The 15,672-nt window shown below is 40.2% G+C and overlaps 1 protein-coding gene across 1 annotated transcript in view; it reads right to left on the bottom strand.

Annotated features, from left to right (window-relative positions):
- The window catches only part of slco2a1 (solute carrier organic anion transporter family member 2A1), a 75,123-nt gene that overhangs the window by 14,811 nt on the left and 44,640 nt on the right, over nt 1-15,672 (bottom strand). The window contains exons 7-10 of the mRNA XM_008106364.3: nt 11,856-11,954; nt 9,997-10,130; nt 4,806-4,887; nt 2,443-2,607 (exon numbers count right to left, since the gene is read on the bottom strand). Coding sequence (XP_008104571.3) covers nt 2,443-2,607; nt 4,806-4,887; nt 9,997-10,130; nt 11,856-11,954 — 480 coding nt within the window. The remainder of the gene's footprint in view (nt 1-2,442; nt 2,608-4,805; nt 4,888-9,996; nt 10,131-11,855; nt 11,955-15,672) is intronic.

Below are 15,672 nucleotides of genomic sequence, written 5' to 3'. Positions count from 1 at the left end.
AGAATTCCAATGTAGGGAACATTTTTCTTTTGGAAACTGCATGAATCTTATATATAGACAGCCATCACATATTTGAAAGACCGCACCTCCATATATCAGTGGTTCCCAACCTTTTTTGATTGGGGCCCACTTGAACAGGGACCACTTTGACCAGGGACCACTCTCCAACTTAAGTAGCAAAAGGGTTACGAATCAGTTTTTGGTCAACTTTAGTTTCGGTTGGTAATTTGGAGTGCTGATTCAGAAAATTGCATTGGATAGAACACATGACCTCTAGTTTCTGATACAGAACATATGACACCCAGTAGACGCTATCTGCTATCTCACAGAAAACCATCTTTAATAACCTAGAGCTGATGTGGTCTATCCAATGCAATGGTCAGCTCTGCAAAAACGAGTGGAAATAAAATTAATAAAATAAATAAATAAAGAAGAAGGAAGTTCACGGATCAGATTTTTGTTCTTGCAGCCCACTTCTGGGCCACGGCCCAAAAGTTGGGAACCACTGGCATATATAAACCAACATGAGTGCTGCGTTCAGCAGAGGAGGCCCTCCTCTCAGTCCCACCCCTGGCTCAAGCGCAGCTGATGGGAACAAGAGAAAGAGCCTTCTCCGTGATTGCTCCCCACCTCTGGAACACCCTCCCTTAAGAGTTAAAGATGGCCTCCTCTCTTACAAAAAGCTATTAAAACACACTAATGCAATTTAGCTTATGGAGAGGAGGAGAATTAAGTACAGTAGAGTCTCACTTATCCAACACTTGCTTATCCAATGTTCTGGATTATCCAACAGATTTTTGTAGTCAATGTTTTCAATACATCGTGATATTTTGGTGCTAAATTCGTAAATACAGTAATTACTACATAGCATTATTGCGTATTGAACTACTTTTTCTGTCAAATTTGTTGTTAAACATGATGTTTTGGTGCTTAATTTGTAAAATCATAAGCTAATTTGATGTGTAATAGGCTTTTCCTCAATCCCTCCTTATTATCCAACATATTTGCTTATCCAATGTTCTGCCGGCCCATTTATGTTGGATAAGTGAGACTCTACTGTACATCTATTTGCACCTTACCTAGCTGCTAGCATCAATCCAGCTAAATTGCTATTTTCCATCTCTCCCCCAACAAGTTTAGCCTAATTTTAGATATTTTAAAGGATATTTTAAGGATTTAATATGTTAATAATTATGTGGATTATTTTATGTCTTGTTCATTTATGTCCGTTTATAATTTACTGAGTTTTTCTTGATTAGTTCATTGATATGTTTACATATTACTGTCAGCACTGAATGTTTGCCATTGTGTATTTTGTTGTGAGCTGCCTTGAGTCCCTTCGGGGAGATAGGGTGGGCTATAAATAAAGTTTCATTTCATACAATGGTTTAATAGGCATGTGCAGTGATTCTATCCAGTTCTCATGCTCTGACAAGCTGGCCACGGTCGGTCTCTAGAGCAAGGGTTGGGCAACTGTGGCTCTACAGATTTGTATCTACAACTCTCATCAATCTTCAGCAGCATGGATAATAGTAAGGAATTAGGGGAATTACTTCTTCATCTGGAGAGCAACATCTGTGCATCTCTGCTCTAGGAAAAGCCAGTAGTAAAGATGTTCACTATGCCAAGGAAGAAGAGGGACAACTCCTTCCCATTCAGTAAAATCTTGCACCAAGTGACAGGGAGCTTGCAAGACATGGGAAGCAACATGTGTGTATATTCCAGGAAAAAGGGAACTGATTCAGCTCCAGTGCAGGGCAGTCACTCACATAGCAGATGTCAGAGCCATCTTACACTGAGATCATTTTAATAGCTATCGCAAGCAGAGCTTCAACACTCACATTGCCTTTAAAAGCCCTGAGTTCTGAATAATTTTCAGTCCTCTCAGATCAGTATGATTAAAGGGCATTAGTTCATTTCACATACTCCACAAGAAGGACAGGTATTCAAGCTTGAAAATGTTTGTGCTAACATTAGCACTAACTGCAGGCCATAAAAGAAATTTAACTCAATGGCACCAAACCATTAGTTCACTTGTTAATCTGCTGCTAAATCATAATTTTTTGGAACATAATTACACATCATTAGAAATGAATTAAGATAGTGAGCAACATTCATTGTTGCTAGAAATCAGGGAATCAGCATTAAGGTTTGAGTTAAGAGATTTTGCAAAAGTAATTATTTGGGGTCACAAATTAATTCCAAGCTTTGCAGATTTCTATCTCCTTGTGATATTTGTAGACTACTCCTATCAAATCTTCAGGCCCAGTAATAGGAACCACAATCCACTGGGTAGCATATTGCCAGTATTGACCAACATCCACAGTCGTAACAAATGTGTCCAGGTGCTTCATACTGAGGAATGTACTCAAATGTCCTGTCTGCTAGATCATAATTTTGCTCCTAGCTCTGCTTAGTTCAAAGACATTACAATTCTCTTACCAATGAGTAAGTTAGCATAGGAAGGGGTGGCACCAAACTGCTTTTCTAGGTATTTGTTAAGGAAGGTAGAGAGGCCAGCGATAACAGAGGAGAAGCCGCACTGAGCCAGCACCACCATCATGAAGAGTGAGTTGAGGATCAACTTTATGAAACCTCGAGGGAACTCTGAAAACAAACACAGGAGAGCAAAATGCTACATTAATATGCCTGGAGAATATGGTCCAAGAAGAACAGAATTTCATGAGGCTTCCTTGTGTTCCAGCTTCGAAAAAAAAATATGGGCTTGGACTACAACTCTGCAAATACCCTGGCTAGCATGGTCAGCATTTATGAATATATGAAATTCTGATAATTTTAAAAGGTAATTTTTCTACCTTCTGTGATTTGCAAGGGATGCATACAAGTACTGAGCAAGAGCTGGTAAACTGGTATATTGGATGGCTAGACAGATAGGGCTTTGTCGTTTTATTACACATTACAGGCAGTCCCCAAGTTACAAATATCCAACTTACAAAGAACAGGGGCGAGACAACAAGAAATGAGAGAAATCTACCCCTAGTAAGGGAAATTCACTCCTGGAAGAGTTGTCATGTTTGTTTCCACAACAAGCCAAAATACTCAAAGTCATATTATCACAGGGACAGAAAATGAGATCAAATCTTCTGAACAGGGGTACAGACAGAAAAACAAACACCACAGGGATGTTAACCCTTCCCTATGTTATTCAAACCTAATAGATATATATACCGTTTCCCCAAAAATAAGACTGATCCCAAAAATAAGACCTATCATGATTTTTCAGCATTTCTGAGGATGTTCAAAATATAAGCCTTATTTAAAAAATAAGCCCCAGATAGAGTTCATTTAAAAAGTCAATTTGGAAAAACAAGACTGCCCCTGAAAACAAGCTCTAAAGTGTCTTTTGGAGCAAAAAATAATAGACCCTGTCTTATTTTGGGGGAAACAGGGTATATTGGCTGGAGGTACACTTAAAAATATACCTGTTCTGAGAAATTCAGCTTATGAAAAAACCTACAGAACCTATCTTGTTCATAACTTAGGGACTGCCTGTATACATGCCCATCTCATTTGTAAAGGAACCACAGTGGCTCAATGGGTTAAACCCTTGTGTTGGCTGAACTGTAAACCTGAAGGTTAGGTTGCTAACCTGAAGGTTGCTGGTTTGAATTTGTGATACAGGGTGAGCTCCCATCTGTCAGCTCTAGCTTGCAGGGACACGAGAGAAGCCTCCCAGCTAATACATCCAGATGTCCCCTGGGCAATATCCTTGCAGACAGCCAACTCTCTCACAACCAGAAGCGACTTGCAATATGTCCTTAAGTCACTTCTGACATGATTTAAAAAATCTCATTTGTAGTAGAATACTCCTTCCTGATCCATCATTGATGACTAGTCTATACTTTTCAAGTAATAAAAACATAAAAAATCCCAATATATTACATGTATATAAAAAAGCAAGGGTAGAAAAAAAAACCCCACCTCATTGCATGCCAAACAACTTAATGATTATCACATGTATCTTGTGAAGAAAACCTGATAAGATTGTTACAAACCAGAGTTAAATTGAAGGCACATAACAACAACAATGTGTTCACCTGCATTTATCCTGCTTTTCACCTCTAGCTGTGAAGATCAAACTAAATTTGGTTCTGGCAGAGAGGAGATTAGCTGAACAAGCCCCTTTCTGGGATCAAAATCTTGCAACAGGAACCAACAGGAAACCAGGCAGAGGAAACACTACTTTCATATGCTTGAGGAATAAAAGTGACTGTGGCAGATTTATCTTTACAGTATCTGTTGTGGAAACAGATCATTATCAAGAAGTCGTAAGGTTTATATTGGAGAGTTATATAAGGATTATGAAGGTGTCATAAGGATTATATTGTTACCTTTAGGAGCAATCAAAAAATGCCTCTGGATGGCCAGCTGTTGGGGAACAACAGGAGAGAGCTTTGGCTGTCATGTACAGCTAGTGGGCATCAAAGGGGTATATGGATGGTCAAAGTGGGAAAAAGGTCTAAATGGGTTTATGAGTAAACATGGAAAAAATATTTTGTATCATACTGGATATGGGATTCTGGAAGTTGTAGTCCAAAAAGATAACATTTCCATTCTTATTTTTATAAAATATGATGCATTTAAAATGTTATACGTATATGTATTGAGCTCTGTACACAGGCTGAGTGTGTAGAGAACATTCTAATTACAAAACCACATTTAACTAGCAGATATAACTTAAAAGAAGTCACAGCCACATATGTTAAAGGATTCTGCATTTCTTTCATCAGAAACTGGAGGTTGGGAGTGGATTTTGGATAGTAAAATTTACAAAAATAGTTTACTTTTAATAAAATCCAGCAAGGATCCTTCCTCCGCCTTGGCTTTTTCCATCTTCTTTAGTATGTTCACCTCAGATTGCAGATGCTAGAAGAGAAAAAGAAAAACAACATTTTGTTTGACAATGGTGGGGAGCAAAGACCAATGGCTGTGAATTTTGCCCAGATGAGAGAGGGCTTTGGGAACTATCTGACAACCTGTGGCACCCAAGTACACAGAGTGAGCAAGAAACAGGATGCAGATTCCAGGGTAGGTCCAACACAAAAGCACACTAGCCATTTGTATACTTCACTCAATCCAGTCAACAGAAGAAAAGGGTGGACCGTGTGCTCTTTCTTCAGTAAGACTGAAGCAGAAACAAAAGGACAAGTGCATCTGTCTGAGTAAATGTACTTTGCCAGCCATTGCACAATGCCTCCACACCCACCTGAACCACATTTTGTTTGTTTTGGCATCTGCCAAGGCTGAGGTCTCTGTCCTCAGTTTACCAAAAGATTTAACAGTGTAAACCTGATCAAAGGCAGACATCACTCCTTTTCCCTCCCCTGTTTATAACAGATAAAATATATAAAATGTTTTAGGTGTTGCATTAAGCCATCAAACACACCAGGACACTTCTACTTGGGTCTTCCTGACTGCTGTAAAGAGGAACAGTAGAAAACTTGGTGGAACAGTGCCACTACGGAGGGTACTAAAGGAAAAGATGTGATCTCAATAGAAAACATTTAACAGGAGCTTCAGATAGTTTTCCCCGTGCGATGGATCGTTACCTTGACATGGTGCTGGGGCTTGAGTGCCTCAATGAAGCCATGAGCTATACCGTGCAGGGCCACCCAAGACGGGAAGGTCATGGCAGAGAGGTTAGACGAAGCATGACCCTTGGGGAAGGTAATGGCAACCCACTCCAGTATTCTTGCCATGAAAACTACATAGATCAGTACAACCAGATAAATGTTGGTATACCATCGGAAGACAGGACCCCCAGGTCAGAAGATGGTCAAAATGCTATTGGGGAGGAGCAGAGGACTAGTCCAAGTAGCCCCAGATGTGATGACGCAGTTAACTCAAAGCCGGAAGGAAGGCTAATGGCCGACGGTGCTGTAGGTGAAGGACAAATCCAATGTTCAACACACTATAAGAACCTGGAATGTAAGATCTATGAGCCAGGGAAAACTGGATGTGGTTATTGGTGAGATGTCAAGATTAAAGATAGACATTCTGGGAGTCAGTGAACTGAAATGGACTGGAATGGGCCACTTCACAAAAGATGACCACCAGATCTACTACTGCGGACAAGAGGAACACCGAAGAAATGGAGTAGCCTTCATAGTTAATAATAAAGTTGCGAAAGCAGTGATTGGATACAACCCAAAAAATGATAAAATGATCTCAATTGGAGTTCAAGGCAAGCCATTTAACATCACAGTGATCCAAATATACGCCCCAACCACAGCTGCTGAAGAAGCAGAATTAGATAAGTTCTATGAGGATCTTCAGCACTTAGTGGATAACACACCAAAAAGAGACATTATTCTCATTACAAGAGATTGGAATGCTAAGGTGGGCAGTCAAATGATCACAGGCAAGCATAGTCTGGGACAGCAAAATGAAGCAGGACGTAGGCTGATAGAATTTTGCCAGGAAAACTCAATGTGCATAACAAACACTCTCTTCCAACAACCTAAAAGACGGCTTTACACATGGACTTCACCAGATGGTCAACACCGAAATCAGATTGACTACATCCTTTGCAGCCAAAGGTGGCAGACATCCATTCAGTCAGTGAAAACAAGACCTGGAGCTGACTGTAGTTCAGCTCACGAAATTCTTATTACAAAATTTGGAATCAGACTAAAGAAAATGGGGAAAATACACAGACCAATTAGATATGAGTTCACAAATATTCCCAGTGAATATGCAGAATAGATTTCACGGACTAGATTTAATAAATAGAGTCCCAGAAGAACTATGGACAGAAGTCCACAACATTGTTCAGGAGGCAGCAACAAAGTACGTCCCAAAGAAAAAGAAAACCAAGAAGGCAAGATGGTTGTCTGTTGAGACACTGGAAGTAGCCCAAGAAAGAAGGAAGGCGAAAGGAAACAGTGATAGGGGGAGATATGCCCAATTAAATGCACAATTCCAGAGGTTAGCCAGAAGAGACAAGGAACTATTTTTGAATAAGCAATGCATGGAAGTGGAAGTGTCCTTCCAACAGAATAGGAAGGACAAGAGATCTCTTCCAGAATATCAGAAACATCGGAGGCAAATTTCAGGCAAAAATGGGCATGATCAAAAACAAAGATGGCAGGGACCTAACAGAAGCTGAAGAGATCAAGAAAAGGTGGCGAGAATATACAGAAGATCTGTATAGGAAGGATAATAATATAGAAGATAGCTTTGATGGTGTGGTGAGTGAATTAGAACCAGACATCCTGAGGAGTGAGGTTGAATGGGCCTTAAGAAGCATTGCTAACAACAAGGCAGCAGGAGACGACGGGATCCCAGGTGAGCTGCTTAAAATCCTGGAAGGTGATGCTGTCAAGGTGATGCATGCCATATGCCAGCAAATATGGAAAACACAAGATTGGCCATCAGATTGGAAAAAATCAATTTATATCCCCATACCAAAAAAGGGAAATGCTAAAGAATGCTCAAACTTATGTACAGTGGCACTTATTTCCCATGCCAGTAAGATAATGCTCAAGATCCTGCAAGGAAGACTCCAGCAATACATGGAGCGAGAGTTGCCAGATGTCCAAGCTGGGTTCAGAAAAGGCAGAGGAACAAGAGACCAAATTGCCAATATCCGCTGGATAATGGAGGAAGCTAGGGAGTTTCAGAAAAATATCTATTTTTGCTTTATTGACTATTCTAAAGCCTTCGACTGTGTGGATCATAATAAACTATGGCATGTTCTTGGTGGTATGGGGATACCAAGTCACCTTGTCTGTCTCCTGAGAAATCTGTATAAAGACCAAGTAGCCACAGTAAGAACAACAGACTGGTTCAAGATTGGGAAAGGAGTGCGGCAGGGCTGCATACTTTCACCCTCCCTATTCAACTTGTACGCAGAACACATCATGCAACGTGCGGGGCTTGAAGAATCCAAACCTGAAGTTAAAATTGCTGGATGAAACATTAACAACAATTAGGTATGCAGATGATACCACTGTGATGGCCGAAAGTGAGGAAGAGCTGAGGAGCCTTATCACCAAGGTGAAAGAAGAAAGTGCAAAAGCTAGGTTGCAGTTAAACGTCAAGAAAACCAAGATCATGGCAACTACACCTATTGATAACTGGCAAATAGAGGGAGAAAACATGGAGCCAGTGACAGACTTTATATTTCTAGGCATGAAGATCACTACAGATGCAGACTGCAGCCAGGAAATCAGAAGACGTTTACTTCTTGGGAGGAGAGCAATGGCCAACCTTCACAAAATAGTGAAGAGCAGAGACATCACACTAGCAACAAAGGTCCGCATAGTCAAAGCAATAGTATTCCCCATAGTAACCTATGGATGCGAGAGCTGGACCATAAGGAAGGCTGAGCGAAGGAAGATAGACGCTTTTGAACTCTGGTGCTGGAGGAAAATCCTGAGAGTGCCTTGGACCACAAGAAGATCCAACCAGTCCATCTTCCAGGAAATAATGCCTGGCTGCTCACTGGAGGGAAGGATATTAGAGGCAAAGCTGAAGTATTTTGGCCACATCATGAGGAGACAGGAAAGCTTGGAAAAGATCACGATGCTGGGGAAAATGGAAGGAAAAAGGAAGAGAGGCCGACAAAGGGCAAGATGGATGGACGGTATCCTTGAAGTGACTAGCTTGACCTTGAAGGAACTTGGGGGGGGGGGGGGGGGTGACAGCCGACAGGGAGCTCTGGCGTGGGCTGGTTCATGAGGTCACGAAGAGTCGGAAACGACTAAATGACTGAGCAGCAGCTCAGATAGTTTTGGTGAGTTATTTTTCAAAACTGGGTGGAGATTTGTATTTTTCTAACCTCTCACTGATTTTTTAGGATTAGGAGAGGAGGTAGAACTGTAGGAATGGGAAAGCTGGTAGAGTTTCACGTAGAGTCACGAAACTCTATAATGTGAGATTCAAATGGCACCCAAAACCATACTCCAATGACTTGCTTGTAGTGCAACAACTTACAACACTCTTCTGCAGTATTTCATGAGTTGGACTACAATATCCATAATTCCTGGATGGCATAAAGGTTGTAGTCCAACAGTTGAATGGCACTGAATAGCTTGCTAAAAATGTTAAGTCAAAATAACATCAAGCCCAACCTTTTGAGGCACACTTTCAACATTAGTTTGATATCTTTCAAACAACAACAGACAGAAGCACTTGAATTTTAAGTCCTAGATGGGCTCCTATAGACATAGAAAGTTTTTCAAAATGTTGCGTTATTGTAGTTTGTAGAGTACTTGGTGCCATCTTGACTGGTGCACCAGTTATGATCTTTCCTGGACAGAAATCACCTACAGTGGTCCATCCACTGGTGAACTCTTGACTGTTGAAGGCCTGCCCTTGATGAAGACATGGATGTTGCAATTGGTGCAACATGCAGCCACTTAACTGCTGACTGGAATGTCATATGAGCGCCATATAATGCCAGTCTTACTGGCTGTCAATATGTTTCTGGTCTGAATTCAAGTGGCTGGTGATGACATTTAAAGCCCTAAATGGCTTAGGATGACAATACTTGAGGTCAGCATCTATCTATATGTACTTGCCCAAGGACTAAGTTCTGCTCGGGGACCCTTCTTTTGTCTCCTATCAGTGGAATGCTTTCACCCGGGAGGCCTGACTGGCACCAACGTATTTATCATATATGTGGCAAGTTAAAACCTGACTGTTTGCCAAAGTCTAAGGGCCTTATTAATGCACCCCAAATACACCTGCAAGAAACCTGCAAAATGATGTTCTGGGGAGAAAAAAAAATCACAAGAAGTTTTTATTCAGGCAACTTGCAGCCTAGGAAGCAGGCAAACAACAGAAGTACCTTTTTTTAAAAAAGTGTCATTGAGAACAGTTTCCAAGCTGGCAAAAGGATAGTAAAGAGAACTTTCATTTTGTACAATAGCAAATGATGTTTTCCAAAAGAGCATCTCCAAGATAGGTTGGACTGTCCTCTCAATGGCTGCCATTCAGAAAGGTTACTCTACTCCAGCACTGAAAACTCACCCTTCCTTTAACCATATATCGAGGGAAGAAGAAATAGGGAATAGAAGTGAGCAGCAAGCAGCCAGAGGCAATGAGAAGTCCCAACCACCACGCTCCAATCCAACGCTGGTCTCCGGGGTTCATATTCACATCCTCTGAAAGAGACACAGGAGAGAAAACATGATGAAAGCACCAGTGAATACACTGATCCAGGTTATGTTCTAGATAAGTTATTCCCAAAGTGGATGGTATTCGGTGAATTAAGATAAAGAGATTATAGAGATGACCTGTCCAAAATCAGTACCTAATGTTGGAGAGCATGTCCCTCTGTTGAAAACAGAGAGCCCTTTGTTAAACAGCTTTGCACTGGGAACCATTCCAGAAAATCTTTTAACATGAGAACAGCTTAGAAGTGTTCAGTGGACATGGTGACTAGGTGTTCTGAGCATTTAGTGAGGGAAAACACAGTGAAAAACCTAACCATCTTAAATTGTAAAAGACATTCGTTGAATAATGTTCCTTAAGTAATATACAGACAAAGTATGAGTGCAAAGGAGGCAGCTGGGGCACCCTATTCATTTGTACAATTATAAAGTTTATTAAGGAAACAGATCTTATTCTAGCTCTGTTTCTCTTGAGCCACCTGCTGACTTTTGAAAGTGCTTAACCAGCACTAAAGTGCAAAGAGAGCCACTGGAAATATTATACGCCCTTTTCCTGGAAAGACTCTCCTTTCCCATTGTTCCTGGGCTGGGCAGAGCTCTGCTGGCTGAATGTCAGGCATCAGCTTGGTCACTGATGCCCATGGAGCAAAGGTTTTAATGAGCCCGGTGTTTGGAGCCTCTGCTCTCCAGGGATCCTGCAGAAGAGACACTGAGTCACTCCACTTTGAGAGCGAACATCAGCCAGGAGGCTTAGTTCAAAGGATTCAGCCCTTTGCTGGGTTGGCACAGAAAGTGTGTCTCCACATTGTTAAGGGATGGGAAGGAACAAACTCCCATCTCCAGCCTTTGGCAGCTGAGCCCAGGCTTCCTGCCCTCCAGAATTAAAAAGCATGAAGGCAAAGGTAGCCCACGCCCCACCAAAACAATAACCTTCTGTGAGGTGACCATAAAATATCACAGAGGGAAGTATTCAATATACTTGTGTATGATTAGAAATTTTAGTCAAAAAAACCCAACTCAACCCAACTCATGAGTTGTCTTTTCCATGGTCTATGTGAGTACTATAACTTAACTCTTATCAAAAGAGGGGACAATCACCTTCTCTGAATAGAGTGGCAAAAGCAAGAACTTAATTTGTCTTGGGGAACCAGAAGAAGCATCAACCTCCCCTACTATCTTTGCTGTGGTGCTGCTTTTGGCCTTTCTGAATGCCCAAGCAGGAAAATGGCAGCGGTGGCCAGGGTGCTTTCCTCTCTTTGCAGCATGATTCTCAAACATAAGTATTCACTCTTTTCTACCCTGTATTGCAGTGGTTCTCAACCTATGGGTAACCAAATGTTTTGGCCTCCAACTTCCAGAAATCCTAACAGCTGGTAAACTGGCTGGGATTTCTGGGAGTTGAAGGTCAAAACACCTGGGGACCCACAGGCTGAAAACCACTGGTCTATTGAGTTAATTGAGTGCAAACCTTAAACTCAACTTTCAGTAACTGAAATAAGATGAGGACAAATGAGAAAAATAAGGAGAGTACCTGGGGTATTTTAAAAGTAGCTCAAAAAGTGGGATGACAGAAGATTAATTGCACTTTCCCTGATAAATTGGGACAGTTGGGAGGATATGGACATATGATTTGGCTCAGCTTCTTGACCCACAAACACGAGATTATAAAATAAAATATTGCCATCTACCACTCTCCAAGACAAAACAGGTACTCACTCATGTCAACCCTTCCAAAGTCCACAAATATTTTCAGTGCTGCAGAACCAAGCAAATAACCAAAAGCCGGGCCAAACACTGCAATGGCAAATAAGAGTGCTGAAAAAGAAAGAGAAGATAGTGGATTACAAAATGTGTGGGGACTGCATATTTGATTCTGATGCAATATTTTATCATCCTAATCTTCCTGCACGGGAGTGTGGATACTGGGAGCAATTTCCCCAGGATGTGAACCTAAAGAATCAAAAACTAAAAAATTATGTTTATTGTTCGTTACTGCACAAGAAATATAAGCAATGTTTAAGCAAGTCAGAAAAGCAATACATCTGTTAAATTAAAAGCATATTTATCAAGGAGAAGTGGCTGCCATTCAAAAAAATCCCAGAAATCTTATTGAAATACAGATGGGACTAATGTATTAATTACAAATGTTCCATCCTACACACTTTAAACTTATCAAATTGTGTGATTCAAAAATACAGAGACAGAAGCTATAGAATTCATAATGAAACTATCAGAAAAAAACTTCTCAATAGTTTTCAAAATATAATGCTCCTTAACATACAATTTTACTTTCTTATTGTGTTGAGTTGCAAGGTATATATACTTTCTGTCATGAACGAGACTCTCCTAGAATCTGTCTGTCTGTCTATCTATCTATCTATCTATCTATCTATCTATCTATCTATCTATCTATCTATCTATCTATCTATCATCAGATGGACACTTATCTGGTGAAGTGGACTGGAGCCCTTGAAAGTCTATGACAGAAATTTCCTTTTCTTAATCTCAAAGATGCTGCAGGTATCCTTTAGATCTTTTAAAGCTGAAACAAACTAATGTGTCTATGTTTTTGAGTCCTTTTGTTTTTGGGACAGCAACACATAGAATCTCTCTGGCAGTGTCATCATGTGGGAATTATTAGTAACTGTCCAAATAGTAACTTTTCTAAATTCTGAAACTGTATATAGATTGGCCTGGAGCCCCTAGTGGGGCAGCGGGATAAACTGCTGAGCTGCTGAACTTGCTGGTTGAAATGTTGGTGGTTCAAATCTGGGGAGCAGGGTGAGCTCCTGCTGTTAGCCCCAGCTTCTGCCAACCTAGCAGTTCAAAAACATGCAAATGTGAGTAGATCAATAGGTACTGCTCCAGCAGGAAGGTAATGGTGCTCCATGTAGTCATGCCAGCCACATGACCTTGGATGTGTCTATGGACAATGCTTACTCTTCAGCTTAGAAATGGAGATGAGCACCAACTCCCAGAGTCGGAAATGACTAGAATTAATGTTAGGGGAAAACCTTTAATTTTATATAGATTGGCCTAGGACTAAGCATCACAGTGGAAAGATGTTGGATTTTGTCATGAGGAAAGAAACTGCTTTTTCCTTTTGAAAGAACAATTCTGGCTAGAAATGCTGCAACTCATTTCTCAACTGCCAAATACACATCTTTTTGATTACTGAAGAGTTACTAATCCTTTGTTCATAAAGTAACAACAAAACAATGGATCAGGAATGAAGAGTCCTATCTGTGCCAGAGAAAGAGGCTAGATTATCCTTTTATGTTTATGTTGGAATTTGGACTTGCACTTGACAAACCCACTTCACTGGATGTCCGATTAGCTTTCCAAAACAAAAGGAGAAAGCCGCTGCCATCTACATGCCAAGGACTAGTGAAAAAAAGTTTGATATTCCCTGTACTGAAATAAAGTAACATTAGGACTTAAAGAACCAAGTAACTATGTGATCCATTAATAAAATACAAAATGCAGAAGTGGGGATATTTTTAGTAGGGCTACTAAAATGTCTCTAAAGTGGCACCACTTTTGTGATGTTTTAGTGGTCCCCATTGAGATGTTACCCAACTATTACTTTTATCAATGGGGCAGGTGTGTGTGTGTGTGTGTGGATCCAATGAAAAGGGGTTTAAGGACAGAAAAACAGGGGAGGATAATTAGAAGCTAGAATAGAAGATATGAATAGAAGTTCTGTCTGTTTGTTGATGTTCCCTGGTTTTGCACATAAATACCCATTATAAAGATCAACCAAAAAAATTGCATCTTAGTTTTTAGCTCTATTCCTGGGGTTATTATCTCCCCCTTCAGAGGAGATAAAGTGGGGTATAAATAATAATAATAATAATAATAATAATAATAATAATAATGTGGCCCAAATGATTCATTGGAATTTATGCCTCAAGTACCACCTCCCAGCAGCAAAGAACTGGTGGGATCACAAACCTGCAAAAGTATTGGAAAATGAACACGCAAAGATACTGTGGGACTTTCAAATCCAGACTGACAAAGTTCTGGAACACAACACACCAGACATCAAAGTTGTGGAAAAGAAAAAGGTTTGGATTATTGATGTCGCCATACCAGTTGATGGTCCTATTTATGAAAAACAACAGGAAAAACTCAGCTGCTATCAGGACCTCAAGATCGAACTTCAAAGACTCTGGCAGAAACCAGTGCGGGTGGTCCCGGTGGTAATTGGCACACTGGGTGCCGTGCCAAAGATCTCAGCCGGCATTTGGAAACAAAAGACATTGACAAAATTACGATCTGCCAACTGCAAAAAGCCACCTTACTGGGATCTGCGCACATCATCCGAAAATACATCACACAGTCCTAATCGCTTGGGAAGTGTTCAACTTGTGATTTTGTGATACGAAATCCAGCATATCTATCTTGTTTGCTGTGTCATACTATGTTGTTATGTCAATAATAATAATGATAATATTTTTGGCACTGATTTGGAAAATTGCATTGGGTATACAGCAGTTTCTTGGATATGATGTGTTGAATGATTGGAAAATTTGTATCATAAATCTGATACATGTACACTTTCTTTGTAATTCATGTACACTTTCTTTATAAATTTAATAGGTTTCCTTCATGCTTAAAATATATTAACTTAAACACTACATTAAAATATCCTGATTTTTTAAATGGGCGAGCAGAGTGATGACTAGCAGACAATGTATGCTTTGTATTTCAAAATGTAGAGCTGATACAGGATTTTTGGAAAATATATCCAGAAACAGATCTAACACTTGAGGCACCAACATGTATGTTGGACAGTTTTATACATAATTTTCATTATTCATGATGCCATGTTCTAACCGTAATGAGTTACTGGGTTGCTGTGAGTTTTTCAAGCTGTATGGCCATGTTCCAGAAGCATTTTCTCCTGACGTTTTGCCCACATCTATGGCAGGTATCCTCAGAGGTTGTGAAATCTTTTGGAAACTGGTCAAGTGGGGTTTCCAACAGACCTCACAAGCTCTGAGGATGCCTGCCATAGATGCGGCAAAACGTCAGGAGAAAATGTTTCTGGAACATGGCCATACAGCCCGGAAAACTCACAGCAACCTAATGAAGCCTTTGACAACACAGTAATGAGTTACATTAGTAATTGCTATTATATTACTTTTTTTTGATATGGCAGGGTTTTTTTTTTCTTTCTTTTAGGGAGACATCAATTAACAATATAAACATGCTCCCAAATTTCTTTCCCTGGTAAACATTTAGAAATGACCCATAAATATTGCAGAAATCACAAATATTACTGTTGTTGATTCAAGATGATTATAATTAATGCCACTAGCTGTTGACAACGTTTTAAAAACAAAGCAATGAATAACAACGTATTCTAATAGCTTAATTACAGGCCCTGCATTTTTTTTTTGTTAAAGGGCTGATAAATAGATCTTTGCTATATCAGAAACAGCCATTTAGGATCAGCAAAGGGTTGATGTCATTTGCGCACCACATTTTTAGCCAAAGGATCCCTCCCTGCCTCTCTCATATGCTCATT

This window comes from Anolis carolinensis, chromosome 3, assembly GCF_035594765.1.
Source record: "Anolis carolinensis isolate JA03-04 chromosome 3, rAnoCar3.1.pri, whole genome shotgun sequence".
Lineage (NCBI taxonomy): Eukaryota > Metazoa > Chordata > Lepidosauria > Squamata > Dactyloidae > Anolis > Anolis carolinensis.
The sequence above is the reverse complement of the archived record's forward strand: the minus strand, read 5'-3'. Positions and strand labels throughout refer to the sequence as shown.